Consider the following 26,783-nt stretch of genomic DNA (forward strand, 5'->3'; position numbering starts at 1 on the left):
GTTGTGCCTTTTCCCATTGTGTCAGATCATCATTCTTATCCAAAAAAATAGTTTCACCTTTCATAGCAGATGTACACTTTCAAATGTTTTAATGAGGATTTGTCAAATCTTGCTCAGTTTGAGTGAAGCTCAATCATTTTGGTTAAAAGTTGTGATATATATCACTCTTAAAATAAAGAGATGGCTCTATTTGTGCAATGGGGTTTGTTATTGGCCTGACTGTCTTTCATTGCAAAACTCACTCCTAAAATGTCCTCGATGTTGACAGAAAAAGACAATGAAGCTAATCTTGGTGTTCGTTGAGCCCTGATTTGGGGTGCTAATGGAGCAGATCAGGAAATCAGATGGAAACCAGTTCCACTGCAGTCCCGTTGGTATTGGGGTTTCAATGAATCTTCCACTTGGGCCTGGAGTGGGCATGTGAAGCTCCAATCCAAAACAGGCGAGAACTTCATTTGTGAATGTAAAAGAGGGATGGGGAATGGCACTATACTGAGGCACGCTGAATGCAAAGTCTACAGCACGTCAATGGAAACCCGGAGAGAAAAAGGCCTCAAGCAGGCTTGCAGGCAGGAAGGCCTTTAACAGGCCTGCAGATCTTGGGAAAAAAATTACTTTGGCCTCTTAAAGGCTCTTCTTGTATTTTTTTTATTTTTCTTCCCACTGGCCTTTGTGCCAGTAGCTGTTGATTTTTTTTTTTGCCTCAGCTCCCCTTATTGGCACCAGAGGGTTTGCAAGTATGGATTCTCTGAGTTGAAGTGTTTGGGAGAAGAGGAAGAGCTGTGGAGAGGTGCCAGACAAGTCAGGCAGTCCAAGAGGTACTCCGTGCCCTCTCGCGGCTCCCACATTTACACATCTACAGAAAAAGGTAACATACTTCCCTTTGGTAGATGTTGTGTTGGTGATACAAGTTTTCCCAAGGATGACTGTGCCGGAAGACCCCTGGTGGCAACACTGAGATCGTAGAATCTTACAGCACAAAAGGAGGTCATTTGGTCCATTGTGCCTGTGCCGTCTCTTTGAAAGGGCTAGCCAATTAATCCCACTTCCCTGCTCTATCCTCATTGCCCTGCAATTTTCTCCTCTTCAAGTATTTATTCAATTCCCTTTTGAAAATTAATATTGAATCTGCTTCCATCTCCCTTTCGGGCAGTGCATTCCAGATCATAATAACTCGCTGCATGAAAAAATGTTTCCTCATCTCGCCTCTGGCTCTTTTGCCAATTACCGTAAATCTGTGTCCTCTGGTCACCGACTCCTCTGCCAGTGGAAACAGTTTCTCCTTATTCACTCCATCAAAACCCTTCATGATTTTGAAAACCTCAATTAAATCTCCCCTTAACCTTCTCTGTTCAATGGAGACAACCCCAGTTTATCTAGCCTCTAACTGAAGGGGGAAGGACCAAGTTGCAAATACTTGACCAACTATTTTCCTGAATGGGGTGCTTCTGCAGAACCTATCATAGTATGCCATGCTTTACATAGTAAGAAAATATGCCAGGATGATCAGGAGCCAGCATTGCCTGTTTAGATCCAACTGCCAAGATGGCATCAACCATTTCAGCAGACCCTGGAAATCCATGGTCTGGGTCATCAGAGAGGCAATTGCAGAACTGTGCCATGTGCTGTAAGGACACTTGTGGCTACCATGCAGCAAAGGACTTGCATTTGCACAAGGACAGTAAAGGTCAGCTGTTAGCTGAAACTTGGCTGCTCCTTTTTTGTAGGTGAGCTGCAGTGCTGACCTATGGGAATGGCATTGTGAAGTGCCACAGAAGGCAACCTCCCTCACATGCATCTCATGTATTACCCAGCAGCCATCAAAGAGGAGCTGAAAAGCTGGGCTGCATTAGTAGGCTCATGCCTACACCTAGGGCTCCCTTTTCCTTCATCTTAACCTGCCACCCCTTAATCCCCTGCCCCTTCAACTTAGCAAAGGCTGCTTATCGGAATGAGGTGCCTTGTAAGGCTCTCCAGAAGCTTTCTGAATTTTTTGTCCCACTCATTGTCTCCCTCCCCCTTTTAATTGTTTCACCCTTTTAAATATGACTTATGTGCATTTTCCCCTCCTATCAGTGACGTCATCCCAAGATCAATCTGAGTTTGCACCTAGAGTTGTGAGCTTAAACAAGAGAATTGAGTGCTGTAAATACTTGAGATTCAGATGGGTCTTAAAACAGTGCTAACGAAATTAGAACTGACTTACAACTGAAGATGAAAATCCGGCCCCATTGGCTCAACAAAAATAAAATTTGTGTTAATGATCTCTGGAAGTGTAGAGGTGGAATTCACAGTGAATTGAAGAACTAATTATACATTTTCTTAGAGTGTTTTGCAGTTCCTGGATGCATACACGAAAGAAGACATTCTGATCGCAACGCTTGAAGGAGATTCAAATTCTCTTTGGACCATCAGTCCACCGAGTCGAAAGAAGATGATAGGAAGATTACAAAGTAATTCAAAAATCTCCATTGTTTTTTCTTGGTCTGTTCAAAGGTAAAGTCATTATGAATGTTTGATTACTAGTAACTTTAAGTGCACACCATTATTTTCCACTGTTTGGAAGTACCTGCTATGACTTGATATCAGTTTTGTGATTTACGTAACTGTGAAACAATTGTGGGATCCTGAAAGTATGACCAGGATTTTCTGCTTCTACGTAACTCACGTAAAATGAATGGGTGTAAAATCACAGATTATTTATGAATAAAGTATATTTTTTGAAAAAAAAAAATCACAGATTGGGGATCGCAGAAACAGAAAATCCCAGCTCATAACTCAGCCAATTTCAGAATCCTTAGACTGAACCAAAGTCTTAAATTCATCATTTATTCTTTGCAATTATGTATAGTATATACTAAGTATTTTCTTTTAAATGTTTTAGTTTGTCGTCTATCTCTTTATTGTTTTGTGGTGGACCTGTAGGGTATGGTCACATAGTAAGGTGATAGGATGGCTACAAGTTGAAGGTATAGAGCAATGCTTATCAGGTGACTTTATACGAGCGTTACTCGGTAGCATCCTGTGGGTAAATAATCTATTCACTATATCTTCTGTCAATTTTATATTCCAGTAAAAAAGGTGAAATGCATTTTAATCAGCTGCATATACATAGAAGATGCCATTGTTTTAGAAATTTACTATTGTTTGCATCCATTAATAATAATTAAGTTTGAATATTGCATGACAGGGCTTTAATAACAAAGAGGGTGAGTTTAATTTAAGCACCCAGTGAGAAACTGAAAGGATCGGATCGGCCGGCCGTTTTACACCCTGGCTGGTTGTACTTTCCATTGAAGTATTCCTCCATGTTAAACACCAACTGCAGGAGGCACTGAGGGGAGCAAGGGCACAGAATATACTCTGGGTGGGGAACTTCATTGTCCATCACCAAGGGTTGCTCAGTAGTACCATCGCTGACCAAGCTGGCCGAGTCTGGAAGGACATAATTGCCAGACTGGGATTGCGACAGGTGGTGAGAGAACCAACACATGGGAATAGGATGCTTGACCCCGTCCTCGCCAATCTACCTGTCGCAGATGTGTCTGTCCATAACAGCATTGATAGGAGTGACCACCGCACAGTCCTTATGGACACCAAGTCCCATGTTCACACTGAGGATACCGTCCATCGTGTCGTGTGGCACTAACACCCGTGCTAAATGGGATAGATTAAGAACAGATACAGCAGCTCAAGTCCAGGAGGAGCTGTGGGCCATCAGCATTGGCAGAATTGTATTTCACCACAATCTGTAACCTCATGGCCTGGCTTATCCCTCACCCCTCCATCCAAGTGATGAACCCTGGTTCAACAAGGAGTGTAGAAGAGGCGTACCTGAAAATGAGGTGTCAACTTAGTGAAGCTATAACACAGGACCACATGCATGCTAAACAGAGAAAGCAGTATGCAATAAACAGCAAAGCAATCCCACAACCAACGGATCAGGTCAAAATTCTGCAGTCCTGCCACATCTAGTTGTGAACGGTGGTTGACAATTAAACGACTAACAGGAGGAGAAGATTCCATGAACATCCCCATCCTCAATGATGACAGAGTCCAGCACGTGAGAGCAAAAAGACAAGGCTGAAGCGTTTGCAACCATCTTTAGCCAGAAGTGCCAAGTGGATAATGCTTCTCGGCCTCCTCCGGAAGTCCCCACCATCACAGATGCCAGTCTTCAGTCGATTCGATTCACTTCACGTGACATCAAGAAACAGCTGAGTGCACTGGACACAGCAAAGGATATGGGTCCCGACAACATCCTAGCTGCAGTGCTGAAGACCTGTGCCCCAGAACTAGCCACATCCATAGCTAAGCTGCTCCAGTACAGCTACAACATTGACATCTATCCAACAATGTGGAAAATTGCCCAGGTATATCCTATCCACAAAAAACGGGACAAATCTAACCCCACCAATTACCGTCCTATCAGCCTACTTCCAATCATCAGCAAAGCAATGGAATGTGATACTTACACACCATTAGCCTGCTCACCGATGCTCAGTTTGGGTTCCATCGGGATCGCTCAGCTCCAGACCTCACTAGACACTTGGTCCGAACATGGACACAAGACCTGAATTCCAGAGGTTTGACATCAAGGCATCATTCGACCGAGCGTGGCACCAAGGAGCCCAAGTGAAACTGAAGTGAATGGGAATCGGGGGAAAACTCTCCAGTGATTGGAATCATACCTGGTGCAAAAAAAAGATGGTTGTGGTTGTTGGAGGCCAATCAACCGCTGGATATCAGGGCAGGAGAGTTCCTCAGGGCAGGGTCCTAGGACCAACTATTTCCGCTGCTTAATTAATGACCTTCCCTTCATCATAAGGTCAGAAGTGGGGCTGTTCACTGATGATTGCACAGTATTCAGTTGCATCCACAATCTCTCGGATAATGAAGGAGTCCGTGCCCGCATGCAGCAAGAACTGGACAACATCCAGGCAAGTGGCAAGTAATATTCACACCATACAAATGCCAGCCAATGACCATCTTCAATAAGAAAGAGCCTAACTACCTCCCTTGACATTCAATGGCATTACCATCATCAAGTGCCCCATCATCAACTGGGGCTCATCATTGACCAGAAACTCAACTGGACCATGTAAATGCCATGGCTACTAGAGCAGGTCAGAGGTTAGGTATTCTGCAGCGAGTGGCTCATCTCTTGACTGCCCAAAGCCTCTCCACCACCTATAAGGTATAAGTCAGGAGTGTGATGGAATACTCTCCATTTGCCTTGATGGATGCAGCTGCAACAACAGTCAAGAAGCTCAACACCATCCGAGACAAAGCAGTCTGCTTGATCGATACCTCATCCACTAACCAAAACATCCACTCCCTCCACTACCAGCATGCAGTGTGTAGATGGGATGCACTATAGCAACTGCCCAAGGCTTCTTCTGTTGCACCTCCCAAACCTGCGACCTCCAACACCTAGAAGAACAAGGGTAGAAGATACATGGGAACAGCATCACCTCCAAGTTTCCCTCCAGGTCACACACCATCCTGACTTGGAAATATATCATCGTTCCTTCATCGTTGCTGGGTCAAAATCCTGGAACGCCCTAGCTAACAGCATTGTGGGAGTACCTTCACCACACAGACTGCAGCAGTTCAAGAAGAAGGCCCACCACCACCTTCTCAAGGGAAATAGGGGCAGACAATAAATGCCGGCCTTGTCAGCGATGCCCACATCCCGAGAATGAATTTTTTTAAGTTATTGATTCATTACAGCCATTCGTGGTTTCTATTGAGGCTCGCTCCTGACTTATGGCATTACTTGATGAGTGCTAGAGTACCCTTCACGGTCTCCGCATGCTTCTTCACAGTGAGAACATCAAAGTCTGAATTGGCAGAGACTGGTTTTGAGGATTTCAGTTGGTTTCTTGCCCCTTCGTCAACATTGTTGCAGCTCAAGTTGCTGGTTCCTGTCCTTCACAAGATGCTGCAATGAACTTGTTTGATGCAGCCACCTTTGTGTAGTCTGCTTTTCTTGTTTTCTGCTGACTAGATTGCCCTCTGGATGTTTACGCTGTCCTTGAAGTGAAAGCAGTTTCATACACAGGTGGCATCATGCTTTGGCCAAGAACACTGGGATGTTGTGTGACCCTTGCCACACCATATACATTTTATGATGTCCTTGCACTCCACTGGTATGTGGCTGAATGCCTGGCACTTAAAGTAGTGAGTAGCTATGGCTGGAATGTGTGTGTTTCCTACACTTTGTATTGGAAAAAGGAAAAAGTGAAACCACTGTCAATCAAAGTGAAACCACTGTCAATCAGTTTCTCGGCCTGCTCAGGGTCACTCTGATGAACCTCTTAGGTAGGCTTTTTTTGCAGCTCACCATTCTGCTGTTGAACACTGTACTTTTCAGTCTCCAGGGCAGCCTTCACCTCTACCACATGGTGTTTCAATGCTGGCCACTTGTCACAGGGTCCTTGGCTGTTCATCCTGCTGCTGATAGTATTTTGGCAGACCATAATGTGTCTACCCACCAAATGCATCTATTAACCAAAGTAGTAAATGAGCATTCATGACTTTGATAGTGCAATATATAAGGATGTCCCCTCAGGATAGGCAGTGGTTGCATGCAATATGTGTACTGAGTTCACATAATAAGAAATAGGAGCAGGATGAGGTCATACGGCCCCTTGAGCCTGCTCTACTATTCAATAAGACCATGGCTGATCTTCTACCTCAACTCCACTTTCCTGCCTGATCCCTATATCCCTTGATTCCCTTAGTGTCCAAACATCTATCCATCTCAGTCTTGAATATGCTCAATGACCGAGTATCCACTGCCCTCTGGGGTAGAGAATTCCAAAGATTCACAACCCTTTCGGTGAAGAAATTTTTCCTCATCTTGGTCTTAAATGGCCGACCCCTTATCCTGAAACAGTGACCCCTAGTTCGAGACTCTTCAGCCAGGGGAAACAACCTCTCAGCATCTACTTTGTCAAGCCCTCTAAGAATTCTATGCGTTTCAATAATATCACCTCTCATTCTTCTAAACTCCAAAGAATATAGGCCCATTCTACTCAATCTCTCCTCATAGGACAACCCTCTCATCCCAGGAATCAATCTAGTGAACCTTCGTTGCAGCCCCTCTAAGGTAAGTATATCCTACCTTAAGTAAGGAGACCAAAACTGTACTCCAGGTGTGGTCTCACCAGTGCCCTATATAGAATCATGGAAAGGTTACAGCATGGAAGGAGGCCATTTGGCCCATCGAGTCCGTGCTGCTCTATGCAAGAGCAATCCAACTCCCTACTCCCATAGCCCGGTACATTTTTTCCTTTCAAGTATTTATGCAGTTCCTTTTTGAAAGCCATGATTGAATCTGCCTCCACCACCCCCTCAGGCACTGCATTCCAGATCCTAACCACTCGTTGTGTAAAAAAGTTTTTCCTCCTTTCACCTTTGGTTCTTTTGCCAATCACCTTAAATCTATGTCCTCTGGCTCTTGACCCTTCCGCCAACAGGAACAGTTTCTCTCTATCTATTGTGACTAGACCATTCATGATTTTAAATACCTCTATCAAATCTCCTCTCAACCTTCTCTGTTCCAAGCAGAACAAGCCCACCTTCTCCAGTCTATCCACATAACTAAAGTCCCTCATCCCTGGAATCATTCTAGTAAATCTTTTCTGTACCCTCTCTAAGGCCTTCACATTTTTCCTATAGTGCGGTGCCCAGAACTGGACACAATACTCCAGTTGTGGTCGAACCAGTGTTTTATAAAGGTTCATCATGACTTCCTTGCTTTTGTATTCTATGTCTCTATTTATAAAGCCCAATATCCCATATGCTTTTTTAACTGCTTTCTCAACCTGCCCTGCCACTTTTAACGATTTGTGCACATATATCCCCCGATCTCTCTGTTCCTGTACCTGTTTTAGAATTGTTTATATTGGCTCTCCTCGTTCTTCCTACCGAAATGTATCACTTCGCATTTTTCTGCGTTAAATTTCATCTGCCACGTGTCTGCCCATTTCACCAGCCTGTCTATATCCTCTTGAAGTCTATCACTATCCTCCTCACTGTTCACTTCACTTCCAAGTTTTGTGTCATCTGCAAATTTTGAAATTGTGCCCTGTACACCCAAGTCCAAGTCATTAATATATATCAAGAAAAGCAGTGGTCCCAGTACCAACCGCTGGGGAATACCACTGTATACCTCCCTCCAATCCGAAAAACAACCGTTCACCAATACTCTCTGTTTCCTGTTACTTAGCCAATTCTGTATCCATGCTGTCACTGCCCCCTTTATTCCATCGGCTTCAATCTTGATGACAATCCTATTATGTGGCACTTTATCAAATGAATTTTGAAAGTTCATATACATCACATTGCCCTCATCGACCCTCTCTGTTACCTCATCAAAAAAACTCTAATTAGACATGATTTGCCTTTAACAAATCCGTGCTGGCTTTCCCTAATCAATCCATACTCATCCAAGCAACTGCTAATTCTGTCCTGAATCATCATTTCTAAAAGTTTCCCCCATCACTGAGGTTAAACTGACTGATCTGTAGTTGCTGGGTTTAGCCTTACACCCTTTTTTGAACAAGGGTGTAACATTTGCAATTCTCCAGTCCCCTGGCACCACCCCGTATCTAAGGATGTTTGGAAGATTATGGCCAGTACCGCTGCAATTTCCAGCCTGACTTCCATTATCTCAGCAACCTAGGATGAATCTCATGCGGACCGGGTGACTTATCTACTTTAAGAACAGCTAGCCTTTCTAGTACCTCCTCTTTATTAATTATTAGCCCATGCAGTATCTCAACTATGACTTGGCCAAGTATCTCAGCGCTGGTTCGGCCATAACTGGAGTATTGTGTCCATTCTGGGCACCGCACTTTAGGAAAGATGCAAGGCCTTGGAGAGGGTGCAGAAGAGATTTACTAGAATGATTCTGGGGATGAGGGGCTTTTGTTACGTGGATAGGCTGGAGAAGCTGGGGTTGTTCACCCTGGAACAGAAACGGTTGCAAGGAGATTTGATAGAGGTATTCAAAATCATGAAGGGTCTAGACAGGGTAGATAGAGAGAAACTGTTCCCATTGGCGGAAGGATCAAGAACCAGAGGTCATAGATTTAAGGTGATTGGCAAAAGAACCAAAGATGAAATGAGGAAAAACTTTTTTACACAACGAGTGGTTAGGATCTGGAATGCACCCGAGGGTGGTGGAGGCAGATTCAATCATGGCCTTCAAAAAGGAACTGGATAAATATTTGAAAGGAAAATATTTGCAGGGCTACGGGGATAGGGCAGGGGAATGGGACTAGCTGGATTGCTTTTGCATAGAGCCGATGCGGACTTGATGGGCCGAATGGCCTCCTTTCGCGCTGTAACCTTTCAATGATTCTATGAGCTACATCTTCCTTTACTGTGATTCTGGCAGCATCTTCTTCCTTGGTAAAGACAGATTCAAAGTACTCAATTAATACCTCGGCCATGCCCTCTGCCTCCATGAGTAGATCTCCTTTTTGGTCCCTGATCGGTCCCACCCCTCCTTTTACTACCCATTTACTATTTATATGCCTATAGAAGACTTTTGGATTCCCTTTTATGTTTGCTGCTAGTCTATTCTCATATTCTCTCTTTGCCCCTCTTACTTCCTTTTTCACTTCTCCTCTGTACTTTCTATATTCATCCTGGTTCTCACTTGTGTTATCAACCTGACATCTGTCATATGCCCCTTTTTTCCATTTCGTCTTACTCTCTATCTCTTTTGTCATCCAGGGAGCTCTGGCTTTATTGCCCTACCTTCCCTCCTCGTGGGAATGTACCTAGACTATACCTGAATCATCTCCTCCTTGAAGGCCGCCCATTGTTCGATTACAGTTTTGCCTGCCGATCTTTGATTCCAATTTACCCGGGTCAGATCAGTTCTCATCCCACTGAAATTGGCCCTCCTCCAATTGAGTATTTTTACTTTAGAGTGGTACATGTCTTTTTCCATAGCTATTCTAAACCTTATGATACTTTGATCGCTGTTCCCTAAATGTTCCCCCACTGACACTTGCTCCACTTGGCCCGCCTCATTCCCCAGAACCAAATCCAGCAATGCCTCCTTCCTCGTTGGGCCGGAAACGCACTGGTCAAGAGAGTTCTCCTGAACACATTTCAAGAATTCCTCCCCCTCTTTGCCCCTTATATTATTACTACCAGTAATTACTTTAAGTTTCCTCACTCTCATTAGGCCCTTGGTTCCCCACTATTTCCGGTATGTTTTTTGTGTCTTCTACTATGAAGGCAGATACAAAATATTTGTTTAATGTCTCTGCCATGTCTGGGCCTCCGTGCTTGCAGCTATCTCGTTGTGGTGTAAAATGATGGCTTAAAGCCCTCAATAATGATAGGGATTACAGTCACTGCCAATGTCACTTTTGCTGGAGACTGTATTTGGTTGTTGCTTGGTTTCCTGCCATTATCTCCCTCCTTTTCACCATGGCTTTGTCTGGGCTAACTCCTAGTTTGCATTTAGCACTTTCATGACTTATTTCCATCCCAGCTGCTTTGGCACCCTCCTTTGCTTCTTTGCTGGATTCTTAGCTGCACCTTTTGTATTTGCTTGTGCCATTGTTCTCCATCATCAGTCAATTGAACCAGTCAAACTAGTTGGATCTCCCTCTCTTTGTTGAATCTCCTCCTTCGGTGAGGTGTCTGGCCAAATGATCACCTAAGAAATGACTTCCAGCCACTAAATACCTTTTATAATGAAAATACTGCATTGATTATTGTTCATTACAATCTATCCACTTAATATTTCATTACAAATCAGGAGTCAAGATTCAATAGCATTATAATAGAGATTATGTTACATGAAAATAAATTATAATATATTTCTTTTCAAGAATGTCATCATATTTCTCTGTTAAGAAAATAATTAATTTTAAATTGTTATCTTTGCAAGAGTGGGTCACACATTTTCTATGAAGCAAAACCTTTTTTAACGTGTAACAGAGTCCCTTGTTCTAGTCAAACAAATCACTTCACCGTATTCAATTAACAGATTCTCCTCGTGATCTCATGCTTGTTTTATTGGAATAGCCAATTTTCGCTGTTCAGAGTGTACATTACAATCAGCTTTCTGTACTTTCAATTCGCAGGAATCCCAATCTTAATGGAAAAGCAGAAATTGCTTCCAGTAAAATCACATTAGACATCGACACGGAGGCTAAAAAAGAACTTGCTGAAATGATTGAAGGAAAAGATAAATCTGTGTAAGTTAGCCATTTTATTTCATTACCACTACTTCACGTTCCAGGATCAGTATGTTTCCTACCAATAATACTCATATTAAATACAAACCTTTAAAAAAATGTCTAACGCTCCCTTTATTGGCATTTATATTTCTGTCATACAATGCTGAAGTTTGAGCTTTGTTATCCAACCTTGGGGATGAATGTCTCTGTTTGCTATATGTAACATGGTGAGCACATTCTTTCTGAATGTAATTACAACCACAATTCATAACCAGAGCAATTCTTCCCTTAATTGGAATATTTGAGTCTGGAAGTGACAAAGGCATGGATGAGGGTTTCATCAGCAGATGGGCAGAGGTGGATGATGTTACAGAGATGGAAGTCGGTGGTTTTTGTGATGGAGAGCATGGAAGCTCACCTCGAGGTCAAATTGGATGCCAATGTTGGGAACAATCTGGTCAAATTTATTTACAATTAGATGGCTTACAGAAGCAAAGATATGACTGGGGAGTCAATGGTGCGGGTACAGAATTTGTGACGGGGCCAAAGATGACGGCTTCGGTCTTCTCAATATTTAGCTGGTGGAAATTGCGGCTCATTCATGACTGGATGTCAGGCAAGCCATCTGACTGCACAGAGGCAGTGGAGTGGTCAGGGGGAGGTGGTGGAGATGTAGAGATGAATGTCTTCAGTGTACATGTTGAAGCTGAGCCTGTGTCTACAGATGTTGCCAGAGGGCAGCATATCGATAAGGAAGAGGAGGGGGCTAACGGTGGTATTGAAGAAACTCTGAACTGCAGCAATCTTTTCCCAATATTTTATGTTATGGTTCACAGTTTTTCCAACACCATTTTCTGACGTATATGACCTGACAATAGTTTCCATAAGCAGACCACTCCCCTGCAATGTACTGTAGTGTAATCCAGGCTAATAATTGTCCTATTTAGCAGTATTACTACAACTGGAACATACGTAGGATTCCCACAATGTTACCTTTTAGTCCAGAAGTTGGAAAATACTAGGCCCACTTCATACAGGCTAAAATTATTGGTCATATTTATTTACAATTAGATGGCTTACAGAAGCAAAGATATAAACTGCTACAATAGCTGTTTATTAGATGTAAAAGCAATCCACAACAAATTAATTTATCCTTTATTAGTGGCAGCCTTGATCTAGATAGGAACAGATGGTGGCATAAGCTCTAAACCAAGAATGTCTTTTTGGTTCCAGCAGCTTTCCCTTTGTGAGAATGCACATAATGTAGGTTTCGTCACAGAGTGTTTCTTTCTGAAATGTTCAGACTGAGAAATTCACCGACAAGCTTATAAAACAGCCGTATTTTAAAGAAACTATCCTGTTTGAAGTTAAAAGTAATTTTGTTGAAGATTGTCCTTAGCAGCCAATTTGACTCATTTTTTGTGCTGTAAAGGCACCCAGTGAATCCAAATGCTTTTCTCCAGAGACAGAGAGTCAGTCACAGCTATTCTCATGCATTGATAGAGTTGGAGGGGCCTGTCGCCTGTTCACCTTCTCAGCTAGGACAGCTGTGTGTCACCTATGAAGAGACTACAGTGAACACGGGGAAGAAAAGAACATACTTAGTGACAAATAAATTCAAACATTACTGTACCTGAAACGTGATCTGGTAGTATCCTTAGATATGGAAAATCATACAAATTTTCACACTCCTCCAATATCACTTGGTTTCTAGTCATTAGCCTTGAATTTAATCTGAATGTTCAGCACGTGCGCCATTATTACATCATTATTGCGCTAAAAAGAGATTGAGGCAACTTGGGTTCAGCTCTTTATGCCACTTATCCGCCATTAATGCACTAGACACAAGTTTTCTCGATCTTTTTGGCAGCTTTGACAGTCCTCCTGCCCAAGCTCCATGGGGTTCATTTTCATAGGAGCACCACTCAGCTGGTGGTGCTGAGGAATGTGCTCCTTTTACGCCACGTTGGGAAAATTAGAAACATAAAACAGGTGCAGCTGGTCCGTCAGCCACCTGTTTCAAGCAGGAGCGAAGAGTTTCAGAATTTTGAAGAGTCCCCAAACTTTACTTACTGATCCTCGGCTTCACAGACCCATTTTCAACACATTTTTTTCACAGTTTTGCTCACTGATACTTGCACTTGGCTCCTCTCATACGCTGACAGTGCTACAGTCTCATCTCACCCCTACATTTTTTTGACCCTCCTCATCCCATGGCCTCCCAAAAAGACTCTGCGATGTTATGACATTCCCCATGGGCAGACCTCCCTATATAATCCTCATGGAGGAGTAGGAGGAACAGCAGCGCATGGAGGCGAGGAGAACAACCCAAGATGGCAAAAGATATTGGCAGTGAGTGCCACAGAGTCCCTTCCCTCCAACCGGCGAGGCTGACGCCCCCTCTTCCAGGAGGCCTTGCAGGTCTTCCTGTGTAAAATTCACAGCCCTGCTGCCTTGACACGGCGTCCCGTAAGTAAAGCTGGCCTGTGACTGCTTTTGGTTCTGGCAAGAGGCACTTCAGATGAGGCTGGGAGATGCCCTCAGTGGATAAAGCACAGAGGTCAAGGAAAGAATCTCCACAGCTTCCCCTTGAAAGAAAGAAAGACTTGCATTTAAATAGCGCATTTCGCAACCTCAGGACGTCCCAAAGTGCTTCAGAGCCAATGAAGTTCTTTTGAAGTGTAGTCACTGTGGTAGTGTAGGAAACGAGGCAGCCAATCTGTGCACAGCAAGGCCCCACAAACAGCAATGTGATAGTGACCAAATAATCTGTTTTGTAGTGACGTTGGTTGAGGGATAAATATTGGCCAGGACACTGAGGAGAACTCCCTTCTTCCTCTTCGAAATAGTGCCATGGGATCTTTTACATCCACCTGAGAGGGCAGACGGGGCCTCGGTTTAAAATCTCATCCAAACAACGCCACCTCTGACAGTGTAGCACTCCCTCAGTACTGCACTGGAGTGTCAGCCTAGATTTTGTACTCAAGTCACTGGAGTGGGACTTGAACCCACAATTTGCTGCCCCCAAGTGCTCCAATAAAGAACATAGTCTTTACAGAGGCTGCACCACTCATGCACTGAACTTTCCTGGGGTCTAAGCTGCTCACTGCTTTTAGAACACAATTATGCCAGAACGTACATTATTTCACATGTAACTGAACTTACGAAGGAGCTCCCTCTGCTGGTGAATGGTGTAATTTTCCAGGGCATTGAGGAAATTCAGGGCCATTATTTGTATTATTAAGCAGCAAGTGTGACTTATTCTTATATTTGATGAACTATATATGAATAAAATGTTTTTATTTTACAGAAAAATTGGAAAAATATTTCCAAACTACATTAGAGCACCCAGTGATTCTGATACGAAACCTGTGATGCAGTTCTTTAAAAGTAAGTGTTGTATTGTATAAACAAACGTAAATATATGAATACAATGACACACAGAAAATGAGTAACTGAGTAACTAGCACTTGAAACTAAAGTGACGGTCAGGAATTTCTTCAGAGATGCTCCCACTCCACCTCCGTGACTTGGCCAGAAATATGGCATATGCCCTGTTTATGCATTTAACCGGGTTTCTGTCACTTCTGGTGAAGTTACAGCAGTGGGACTGGAGCAGCTGTGGGGAAATACCTGGCAAATGTTTCAGTTCAGTTGATATTTGACTCTGAAATGACTTCTGTTATTGCCCATACAAAAAAATGCATCGAATTCCTGTTAAATGCAATGCCCCACTCGTTATGCAAACATCACGGGCTCGATTTTAGGGTTGGGTTTCCAGCGGGGGGGCCCCGAAAATCCCGATATGAGGTCACGTGACCGGATCGCGCCGCGATCCCGACCACTTCCGGGTTCCCCGATGACGTGCGGGGCTGCGTGCGTGGCCCCCGCTGGTGGGAATCCCGCAGGCAATTAAAGCCAGCGGGGTTCTACTTGAGAGTACTTACCTTGCTTGTTGAGGTCAGTTAATGAGCTGAATCAGCTGTCAAAAGAGGAAGTGTGGGATTTTACCTGCATCGCAGCGTGTTTCCCACACTGGGGGAAACAGTCTCTCTCCAACCAGGCGTGTTGCAGCCAGCAGCCTGTGGCAGGTGCCAAGGTGCACCCCACGGGGGAGAGCCCTCACCCACGCAGGAGGCCACTGCGTCACATAGGGCAACCCCTGCCCCCCACCACCCCCCGCCAAGCCAGAGGACAGACCGACACGAAACTGCAGCCCCAGTCCGAGGAACCACCCACCTACCCTGCACAACCCCTCAGACCAACAACGGCCAGATGGGTGGTGTGTGGACACCCTCGGAGGACGAACAGCATGACCAGCCCCAGCAGCCTCGCAGTCCACGCCGTCCGCCGCAGAGACGTGGAGCCCCCCAACACGGGGTTGTTGCACGCCCACCTGCACAGCAGGAGGGAGGACTACCGCAGAGAGAGACGCATCGCAGAGGGCACTACCCTCGCCACAGGGTCCACAGACCGAGGCGAAGCTCCCCAGACCTCTCCGAGCAGCAGTGCACACGGAGGCGCAGATTCGCTCGACATGTAGTCGTGGAGATCTGCAGGCTCTTTCATGCCGAGCTGCTCCTGCCTGGCCCCAGCAACAAGTGCTTACCTGTCGCTGCCAAAGTTACCACTGCCCTCCACAACTTCTCCTCCGCATCCTTCCAGGGTGCAGCCGGCTACACCGCCGATGTCTCTCAGTGGTCTGCGCGGAAGAGCCCTGCAAATACACCTGCACCTACTCTGCAGTAACACGATGGGTGGCATCAGTGGTGGGTCCTCATAGTGATACCCAGGAGCGGGCATTATTGGACACAACAGACATTATTCGCGGAGACATGGCAGTGGTGGTGCCAATATAATGTGTGCTGTTTGTTGCTCTGAAATTCAATATAGGTAACACCCATGGCAAACCCTCCGACACCCTTGTGCACCCCCTTCATGCTCACGAAACATTTGCCTTACGCTGCCTACTGCACATATGTGATGCATGCCCTGTGGCTGCAGCACAGGTGGTGGCAGGTTGAGTGAGGCTGGCCGTGAGGGAGATGCACGAGAGGGTGAGTATGGGATAGAGCCATGAGATTGTATGAGGATTGGGTCGCATGTTAGTGGCAGGATGAGTACTGGCGAGGTGAGTAGGTGGAGGTAAGATGAGGATGGGGTTTGAGTGGGTATGAGGGGTGATGTGACAGAGTAGTGTTGGCGGTGCCGAAGGAGATGTGGGGTGGGGGCAGTGTTGTGGCAGATGGAGTGTAGGGGAAAGACTTCGTGTTCTCACTGTGGCTGACCTACTGAGGTCATTGCAGCGCCTCCTGCACTGTATGCAGGTGGGCGATATGTTGGTTGCGCAGGTGACCCCCTCTGCCACCTTGAGCCAGGCCTTCTTGGTGGCAGAGGCTGGCCGCTTCCTCCCGCCCGCCGGGTGGAAGATCTGTGTCCTCCCCCTCCTCCTCACCCCATCTGATGATACCTGGGGTGAGGCATCATTAAACTGGGAGCAGCCTTCCCCCTGGGCTGCTCCATGCTGTAATTTGTTCTATTGGTTGCAGCATCTGTCAGTGGAGCACTGCCCCTTTAACTAGAGAGCCTCCAGCTGACAGATCGTACTGCGCATGCGCAGCCCGCCCGACGCGCAGACCAGCAGCGTGGACCCCGGAGGAGCAGGTAATTGATTCCTATTAGTGTGTTGCCTGCTACGATCGGTCGGGCAACCCACTAATTTCACCGAGCGTGTTGACCACGCTCCCGAAACCCAACCCGCCGGAAACCCGCAGGCCTGGTAAAATTGAGCCCTACATGTTGGAACTGTCCAGTTATCCAGATAGTTTTCCGTATGTGACAAATATCCAATTTGGGTTATTATTTCTTTGAAAAAAAAGTGCCATTTCTTTTCTGTATCTTGACTACATTGAAATCAAGGGGTAAATTTTAGCCCTGAGCCAGGGTTTCCCGGACATCCTTACGATTTTGATGTAAAGACATCTTTTAATTTTTTTTTGTCCATTTCCCGCCCAACAGTCCAGCCTGATTGACAGGCTGGACTTCAGTCGGACGAGAGAAGAGCCAGGAAGCAGATGCGAGGAGTTAAATCTTAGATTGGGAGGGGGGTGTTGGTCATGGAGGGGGTTAGGGGGAGTCGGAGTCATCGGGGGGGTCGGGAGTCATCCAGGGGGTCGGTCATTGTTGTTGGGGGGGGGGGTGGTCGGACATTGGGGGGAGTCAATGGGGGGTCGGGAGTTATCGGGGGAGTCGTTCATTGGGGGTGGTCGGTCATTGGGGGGGTCAGGACTCATCGGTGGAGTCATCAGGGGGGTTGGGGCTCATTGGGGGGGGGGTCATCGGGGTTGGGGATCGCCGGGGGGGAGTCGGAGATCATGGGGGGTGGGGGTCGGTTGATCTCGTGAGTGGGATCGCTGCAGGTAGGTTTTTTCAGCCTGGAGGAAGGACTCCTGATCCTCTGGGCCCACAAGCTGTGCCATAAAGGCACTTACCTGTAGTTTCGGGCCTTCTCACCTCCCCTGAAGCAGAAGGCCCAGGAATCCCGGCCTCCAAGAGTTAAAAATAAAAAAAGCTGTCAAAATGGAGGCGCGGAACCTCCTTAAAAGCTTTCAGTGACCAACCCGCCTGTAGAGAGTGGGTTGGTTGCCCGCTCCTTGGCCTGCCTCCATTAAAACTGGAAGTAGGTGGGTTGGAGGCAGGTTTTAGTTTTTTTACAATTTTTACCTTCCCACCTGCCCCCAACCCACCCGTTCGTGGGGTTAAAACTTAGGCCCAAGATTCACCACACCTTCTTCTGCTCAAACTCATTCTTTACCAAGCCCTCAAAAATGTTTTCTTCTTCAATCTCGGGTGTCCCTGGCAAGGTTGGCATTTATTGCCCATCTAATTCCCATTGAGAAAGTGGTGATATGCTGCCTTCTTGAACTGTTCCAGTCCATGTGGTGATTCTTTGTCGTGGTTGATGCAACTGAATGGCTTACTAGGCCGCTTCAGAGAGCAGTTAAGAGTCAAGCACTCCTCTCATCCCCTCTACCACTTTAACAGTTTCCAGTTCCCCGGCCCTAACCGTCTCCTTTTCACCATGGACGTCCAGTCCCTCTACACCTCCAACCCCCACCAGGACGGACTGCGGGCCCTCCGTTTCTTCCTTGAACGGCGGCCCAACCAGTCCCCTTCCACCACCACCCTCCGCCGCCTGGCTGAACTTGTTCTTACATTGAACAACTTCTCCTTTGACTCCACTCACTTCCTCCAAATAATAGATGTCGCTATGGGAACCCATTTGGGTCCCAGTATGCCTACCTTTTTGTGGGATACGTGGAACATTTCTTGTTCCAGTCCTTCTCAGGTCCCCTCCCTCTCTTTTTTCGGGACATTGATAACTGTATCGGTGCCGTTTCGTGCTTTCGCTCCAAACTGGAAAATTTAATCAACTTTGCTTTCAATTTCCACCCTTCCCTCGCCTTCACATGGTCCATCTCCGACTCTTCCCTTCTCTTCCTCAACTTCTCTATCTCCATTTCTGGGAATAGGCTGTCAACCAATATCTATTATAAGCCCATCGACTCCCACAGCTACCTGGATTACACTTCCTCCCACCCCGCTTCCTGTAAGGACTCTATTCCCTTTTCCCAGTTTCTCCGTCTCCGTCGCATCTGTTCTGACGATGCCACTTTCCATGCCAGTGCTTCCGCTGTGTCTTCCTTTTTCCTCAACCAAGGATTCCTCTCCATTGTAGTTGACAGGGCCCTCGACCGCGTCTGTCCTATTTCCCGCTCTTCTGCCCTAACCCCTTCCCTTCCCTCCCAGAACCACGATAGGGTCCCCCTTGTCCTCATCTTCCACCCCACCAGCCTCCACGTTCAACGTACCATCCTCCCCCATTTCAACCACCTCCAGCACGATTCCACCATCAAATACATCTTCCCCTCCCCTCCCCTCCCCTTTCGGCATTCCGAAGGGACTGCTCCCTCCGCAACACCCTGGTCCACTTTTCCATCACCCCCAACACCCGCTCTCCTCCTCATGGCACCTTCCCATGCGAGCGCAGGAGATGCAACACCTGCCCCTTCACCTCCTCCCTTCCCACCGTCCAGGGCCCCAAACACTCCTTCCAGGTGAAACAATGGTTTACTTGCAATTCTTTCAATTTAGTATACTGTATTCGCTGCTCACAATGCGGTCTCCTCTATACTGGGGAGACCAAATGCAGATTGGGTGATCACTTTGCTGAACACTTCTGCTCTGTCCACAAGCGTGACCCTGACCTGCCGGTTACTTGCCATTTTAATTCCCCATCCCACTCCCACTCTGACCTCTCTCCTCGGCCTCTTACACTCTTCCAATGAAGCTCAACATAAGCTCGAGGAGCAGCACCTCATCTTTCGTTTAGGCACTTTACAACCTTCTGGACTCAACATTGATTTCAATAACTTCAGATCAGAACCACTGCTCCCATTTTTTCGGACAGCAGGTGCTGGTAATGTTCTGCTGTTGCCATTTACAGCTCCTCTAGACCCATCTTTTGTTTCTTAACCTGTCCCATTACCACCCTCCTTGCCTTGCCATTTAATCACTTTTGTCCTCTACCCTAGCACAGACCTTCCCTTTTGTTCTTTCCTCCCCCTCCCTCCCCCCTTTCCCTGGCTCTGTATTTGCTTAAAAACTTTAACTCTTTAATGTCTTCCAGTTCTGATGAAAGGTCTTCGACCTGAAACGTTAACTCTGTTTCTTTCTCCACAGATGCTGCCTCACTTGCTGAGCTTCTCCAGCATTTTCTGTTTTTATCCAGCATCCGCAGTATTTTGCTTTTGACTAAGAGTCAACCACGCTGCTTAACTCCCATAGTCTTTTTCTCGTATGACAATCTTCAGGCTTTTAAAGCCAAGCTTGGCATCACCTAATCACTGATTCTCTTGCTTTGTTAGTTATACTATTTTCAGACTTGGGGGCATCCTAAAATACAAGCTTTGGCCCTTCATTCTTTTCGACATAAAATATTGCTGAAAATATGTAACTTCTTCAATATGATGTTCCTGTATTGTACGTTTCCTCAATAGATGGTGATAACTACTGTGAACTCCTTGTAAAACTGGTTCAGCCAGGCAACATTGAAGAAGCTAATAAGAGATGGTGGCATGTTAATCAGACGGAAAAGTGCCCCAAACAAGATCAAAACGCAAGCTTGGAACTTATTGTATTCAGTGATAAAGTTAGCCCTCGAAGCCTGGGGTTCCTTGCTGGCTATGGGTAAGACAACAATTTTACAATCCGATGGATTGGAAGGTAGTAAATGTAACCTCGCTTTTCAAGAAAGGAGGGAAAGAGAAAACAGGGAACTACAGGCCAGTTAGCCTGACATCAGTCATCGGGAAAATGCTGGAATCCATTATTAAGGAAGTTGTAACAGGACACTTAGAAAATCAGAAAATGATCAGGCAGAGTCAACATGGGAAATATATGAAAGGGAAATCGTGTTTGACAAATTTATTAGAGTTTTTTGAGGATGTAACCAGCAGGGTAGGTAAAGGGGAAGCAGTGGATGTTAGTATATTTGGATTTTCAAAAGGCATTCGATAAGGTGCCACATAAAAGGGCTCATGGGGTTGGGGGTAATATATTAGCATGGATTTGTGGTTGGGATCAGATCAGTCATGATCTTATTGAATGGCGGAGCAGGCTCGAGGGGCCGATTGGCCTACTCCTGCTCCAATTTCTTATGTTCTTATAGAGGATTGGTTAACAGGCAGAAAACAGAGAGTAGGAACAAACGGTTCATTTTCGGATTGGCAGGCTGTAACTAGTGGAGAGCTGTGAGGATCAGTGCTTGGGCCTCAGCTATTTATAATTTATATTAATGACTTAGATGAAGGGACCGAGTGTAATGTATCCAGGTTTGCTGACGGTACAAAGCTAGATGGGAAAGTAAGCTGTGAGGAGGACACAAAGAGTCTGCAAAGGGATATAGACAGGTTAAATGAGTGGGCAAGAAGGTGGCAGATGGAATATAATGTGGGGAAATGTGAGGTTATTCACTTTGGTAGGAAGAACAAAAAAATAGAATATTTTTTAGATGATGAGAAACTATTAAATGTTGGTGTTCAGAGGGATCTGGGTGTCCTCATACACGAAACACAGAAAGTTAACATGCAAGTATAGCAGGCAATTAGGAAAGCAAATGGTATGTTGGCCTTTATTGCAAGGGAGTTGGAGTACAAGTCTAAGGAAGTCTTGCTACAATTGTATAGGGCTTTGGTGAGGCCACACCTGGAATACTGCGTACAGTTTTGGTCTCCTTATCTAAGGAAGGATATACTTGCCATAGAGGGAGTGCAGCGAAGGTTCACTAGACTGATTCCTGGGATGGCAGGACTGTCGTATGAAGAAAGATTGAATCGACTCGGCCTGTATTCACTTGCGTTTAGAAGAATGAGAGGGGATCTCATTGAAACATATAAAATTCTGACAGGGCTGGACAGACTGGATGTAGGGACGATGTTTCCCCTGGCTGGGGGGTCCAGAACGAGGGGTCACAGTCTTAGGATACAGGGTAGGACATTTAGGACTGAGATGAGGAGAAATTTCTTCACTCAGAGGGTGGTGAACCTGTGGAATTCTCTGCCACAGGAGGCTGTGGAAGCCAAGTCACCAAATATATTTAAGAAGGAGATAGATAGATTTCTAGACAGAAAAGGCATCAAGGGGTATGGGGGGAGAGCGGGAGTATGGTATTGAGATAGCGGATCAGCCATGATCGAAGGGCTGAATGACCTACTCCTGCTCCTATTTTCTATGTTTCTATGAGAGATTGAGTAGAATGGGCTATACTCTCTGAAGTTTAGAAGAATGGGAGGTGATTTCATTGAAACATATAAGATTCTGAGAGGGCTTGACAGGTTAGATGCTGAGAGGCTGTTTCCCCTTGCTGGAGAGTCTAGAATTAGGTGGCATAGTCTCAGGATAAGGGTTCGGCCATTTAGGACTGAGATGAGGAGAGATTTCTTCACTCAGAGGTTGTGAATCTTTGGAATTCTCTACCCCAGAGGGCTGTGGATGCTCAGTCGTCGATTATGTTCAAGGCTGAGATCGATAGATATTTGGACTCTAAGGGAAGCAAGGGATATGGGGATCAGGCAGGAAAATGGAGTTGAGGTCGAAGATCAGCCATAATCTTATTGAATGGCAGAGCAGGCTCGAGGGGCTGTATGGCCTACTCCTGCTCCTATTTTTTATGTTCTTATCTCAGCCCTGAATTTCTTGGTTTTATAGGATTGCAATGCACTCGGGGAATGTTAGAATGAAAGATATAGGGGTGATGTTTGTTTTGGGAGCACGTTGAGAGCGTGGTTGTTGGAGAGCAAGAGGCAGCTCGCCCAGCGAAGCGTCTTTGTAAATCGGGCCGCTGTGACACTATCAGAGGCCCTCAGGTAGGAGAGGAAGTGGGTGACCAGAGGGTGGGATCGGTAGCCAGGACAGGGGGATCGGTGGTGATCAGGGCGGGGTGGGGGGGAGCACTCCCACACAGCATGAATTTCCAGGCCCTGATTTTTATCAATTAAAAAAGAATTGTCTGCTGAATTTCTTTTGTCTTTCCTGATTCTTGATGCTATTTTCATTACTTTTCAGCATTATGGGTCTGTACGCATCAGTTGTGCTGGTCATTGGAAAGTTTGTACGTGAGTTCTTCAGTGGGATCTCTCACTCCATCATGTTTGAAGAGCTGCCAAATGTGGACCGAATTTTGAAACTATGTACTGATATCTTCCTGGTTCGAGAGACTGGAGAACTGGAATTGGAGGAGGATATGTATGCCAAGCTCATATTCTTGTATAGATCACCAGAAACTATGATCAAATGGACACGTGAAAAGACAAAGTGACCACTTTTGCTGACCTGGATGTAGAATTTTTTTTTTTGAAGAGCTAAAAGAAAAAAAAAGCACAATATCACTGAAAAGCCGAGCTATTCACGGTTAGGTGACAGCAGCTTTTCCTTATGGAGCCCAGGCAGTCGCACGTTCCTTAAGTCCTTTCTGCCTACAGTCTCTCTGCTGACACTAAAGACTGGAGTTGTTCTACCATTCAGTACCAGTTATGGAAACAATTCTGTGTCGTAACTGAAGCCAGTTTCTTTTGATTTTCAGTCAGCCAAAATCAGGGCTCCCGAAATGCTTATCTTCCTTAATGGTATCATCTGTATCAGTCCTTCATATTTTCTATATGTGATGTAATGATTTTGGGCCATGCAATGTGCTGTCATTACCACCCAGTTACAGAGGAACAAGGCCTGGAGTGATTCAGTATTGACAAAATAATGAAGACATCACCAATGATTAAATAATTATTGGGTATTATAGGTCTCCAGTGATGTAAGCCTATACTGACTGGCCTGAGCAAGGAAAATAATTTGACAATCTGTTTTAAATGCCTTATTTTATTTGTAGTCAATAGAAAAGTATCACCTTGTCAGTGATCTTTCTCAGGAAAAATGTTCCTTTATCAAAGGCTTGTCTGTCTTCTGTACCTTCATTATCTTATAAAAACAATGTGGGTACACATTATTGCAACAGTCAAAAATACTCCATCCTCAGCAAATGCTTCTCCTAGGTGAAAGACTCTGGTGATACCCATGAAAGTACTTGAAACTAAAGGTCAGCAAAATGTTCAGAATTTACTTGAGCCTTTGAAGCACGAATCCTTCAACAGAGTTTTTCTGATTAAACTGGAGCCAACATTACTTTTGCAAACATGGGCCGCTTCATGTTTCATCAGTTTATTTTTGTGATTGGGGGAAAAGACTAACTGGGTTTTCCCTTCCCCCATTTTTCCACCTGAGACCCCACTTTCTCTTTCACCTGTACCATTTGTCAGCTCAGAGCTTGGGCAATCTATTCCCATGTCTCTGCCAGTACCAGTCTTTAATCGATCATTAGAAAGTACACAACAATGGTCCAGGACAATTCCTCTCTGATTTTCTTTTTCTCCTCATTGGGAACCATGTGGCCTCTTCTAATGCACATCACCCGTGACAGCTTGACCAATATCAGGAACTTGCTTGTGGGGGTCGATGGGCACAATCTTGTCCTCCCACTCTGTGGCACAGTAGGTGGGAGTAACTGTATTTCGCATCACTGCAGTTATTGTACAACTAGCATTTTTGATGGACAAAACAAATCCTGATTTGTTAGTACTAAATAGAAAGGAAAAAGCCCAAGTGAGATCCAAATAGTTTGGATGGGTTTTGCTCTACTTGAAACATTTGTGTATTTAAATTTTATTTCCATACTTAACTTTCAGCAAACAAATGTGCACAACAGTGATGAGGATGGTAGCATGATCAGGCTCTGCAGATAGTTGTTACTATCTCTTTATTCTAAACTGAACTTTAAAGATGATAGTGTTGAGAACAGTATAAAGAATAACTGGAGTCAATATAAAAGGATATTATGTAACCATTCAATTTTGCATAATATTCTGACAAAGTAGAATGCCTGCTAGAAAATATGGACTTCTGTATAGAAGCAGATTTATTTGACTTACAGTTTGATTTTTGTCTATATATTTCCACACGCAAATTGCTATTGCTACAATTGTCAAGGCAACTATAGTCCTGTGACAGGGCAAAACATCAATCATAAGGTTTATTTTTATCTACTTACCTAAATGCAAACATCTTCAAGTTTAACATTGTTCTGGTTTAAAAATGGTGAGATATTTCAAAGGGTTATGATGTTATTGATGGGACAGAATCATAGCACAATCATGGACCTTCATTAAATCAAATGACATGAAAAACCCTTTTAAAAAAAACCCACTGTCGCACAAGGGTGATTGTAACATAAAGTTGCAGTGCACCATAGTAGAAATTGTATAATTTGTTGTGCTACTCAAAGATTATCACTGGCCCAATAACTTGAAATGGTCAGTTCTCAAAGCTACCATTCCTTTTCATATACATTGTTATTTAGATGTGTCAGAGTTATTGATTTCTGACAGCTATTACAAATTTGTATTGTTAAGCCATTGTTAATAATGCAAAGCAGGGATTGAAATTCAACTTTCTCATTGGTAGTTTTTCTACCTAATGATCTAATTCAGTAGCTCACCAGATATTTCTGTAACTGTAGTTACACAATCACAAGCCAGCCCATTTGGTGTAGCTTGCAGGGCTCGTGGCATTGTATGTATTCTGTTTTTAGTGGCACTTTCATTTATTTAAACAATGTTGGAGTCCACGTTTAATTAGTTTGATAATAAATGTCTGTTTCAGTGTTTTCATGGAGATCTGGAGAGAAATTCAGTATCTCTAATAATCTGCACTTGGGAAAAACAGGTGAAGAATTGAGCTTATGATCTTGAAAATTAATACTTAGGTAGTCTGGGGGCTACTATGAATTTCAATCACTGCTTATAGAGGGTTATGTTACTGCTATATTAAAACTGACAAAGAGAATCTTAGTAAACCTGCAAAATCCTTTTAACCTGCGATATTCCAGTTACAGTAACCCTTTTTAAGGCCATTTTATAAACCTCTTTAAAAAAACTCCATGCAAGAGTGAATTATTTCATATCCAGATATTTTAAGGATTTCTCATATTTTGAAAGGAATTAATAGCAGTTCCTGCTGCTTTTAATGGGAAAAACATTGATTTCCATTTTCATTTGATTTTCTGTAATTACCTTAACCGTGTTTATTGGAATGAAATGGCTATTTTCAATCTACTTATTGACAGTCCAGCTCCATGGTCCTACCCACTACACCATGTGCACTGTCACGGATAATTTTAAATGAACATATCTGAAAATGAACGAAAGAAGTTTGTGCAACTAAGTTTTGTATTACACAGGAGCTACATTATTCCACAATATTACAATGTGTTAAGGTGTATTTATATTTCAAGTTAATTCATAAACTTCTGGAATACTGAAATTAGTTTTAGAAAATATGCAATAAGCTTTGCTTCTAGTTGAATTGCTCTGGTTTTCCCTCTGAACTGGATGCTGTCTACCAGACCCACACCATTGTGACTCTGCTGTCAACAGTTACCAGTGAAAATATGTCCCGTTTTATATTTGTTTCTAAAACATCTCACTAAGTGATGAACATTTTCAATAAAATTTCTTGAAAAATGGATTTTCTCTTACCAGTAGATTTTGTAAAGTATGAGAAGGGGCTTTCATCCTAAACTGCTATTAGTGCATGTATTTTTTTTTCCCGGACTTTTTTTTAAAACCAGCACAGATATCTGGAAAATTTAAAGAATCAATGAAACCTTCACATTTTCCCTGAACATTTAGATCATAACTGCCTTGAAGAAAACCTCATTGAGAATAATCTCTCAAACATTTGCAAGAAGCGTTTTAAATCACAATGGAACCTTTCACTATTAAAAGAGAAGCCAACATTTACTTTAGGGAAGGATCTATTCCAGTAGGTTACTCACTAAAATGTCAAAGCAATAGTTTGAAATCAAGGTTAGGAAAGGAGAAATACATGCAAATTTATTGGAAAAAATTTTTAATGTGGTGGATTTCGACTTTTAAGAAGGCAAACTATTAAATCTATCAA

General features: G+C 44.3%; 1 protein-coding gene across 1 annotated transcript in view; it reads left to right on the forward strand.

The window, feature by feature from the left end:
* The window catches only part of LOC137310536 (piezo-type mechanosensitive ion channel component 2), a 624,232-nt gene extending 597,884 nt beyond the window's left edge, over positions 1–26,348 (forward strand). Inside the window, exons 52-56 of the mRNA XM_067978307.1 lie at positions 2,327–2,496; positions 11,121–11,234; positions 14,527–14,606; positions 20,276–20,465; positions 22,842–26,348. Coding sequence (XP_067834408.1) covers positions 2,327–2,496; positions 11,121–11,234; positions 14,527–14,606; positions 20,276–20,465; positions 22,842–23,094 — 807 coding nt within the window. The 3' untranslated portion in view covers positions 23,095–26,348. The remainder of the gene's footprint in view (positions 1–2,326; positions 2,497–11,120; positions 11,235–14,526; positions 14,607–20,275; positions 20,466–22,841) is intronic.
* The last annotated feature ends 435 nt before the right edge of the window (positions 26,349–26,783 follow it).

The sequence above is a fragment of the Heptranchias perlo genome, chromosome 3 (assembly GCF_035084215.1).
Source record: "Heptranchias perlo isolate sHepPer1 chromosome 3, sHepPer1.hap1, whole genome shotgun sequence".
Classification (NCBI taxonomy): Eukaryota; Metazoa; Chordata; class Chondrichthyes; order Hexanchiformes; family Hexanchidae; genus Heptranchias; species Heptranchias perlo.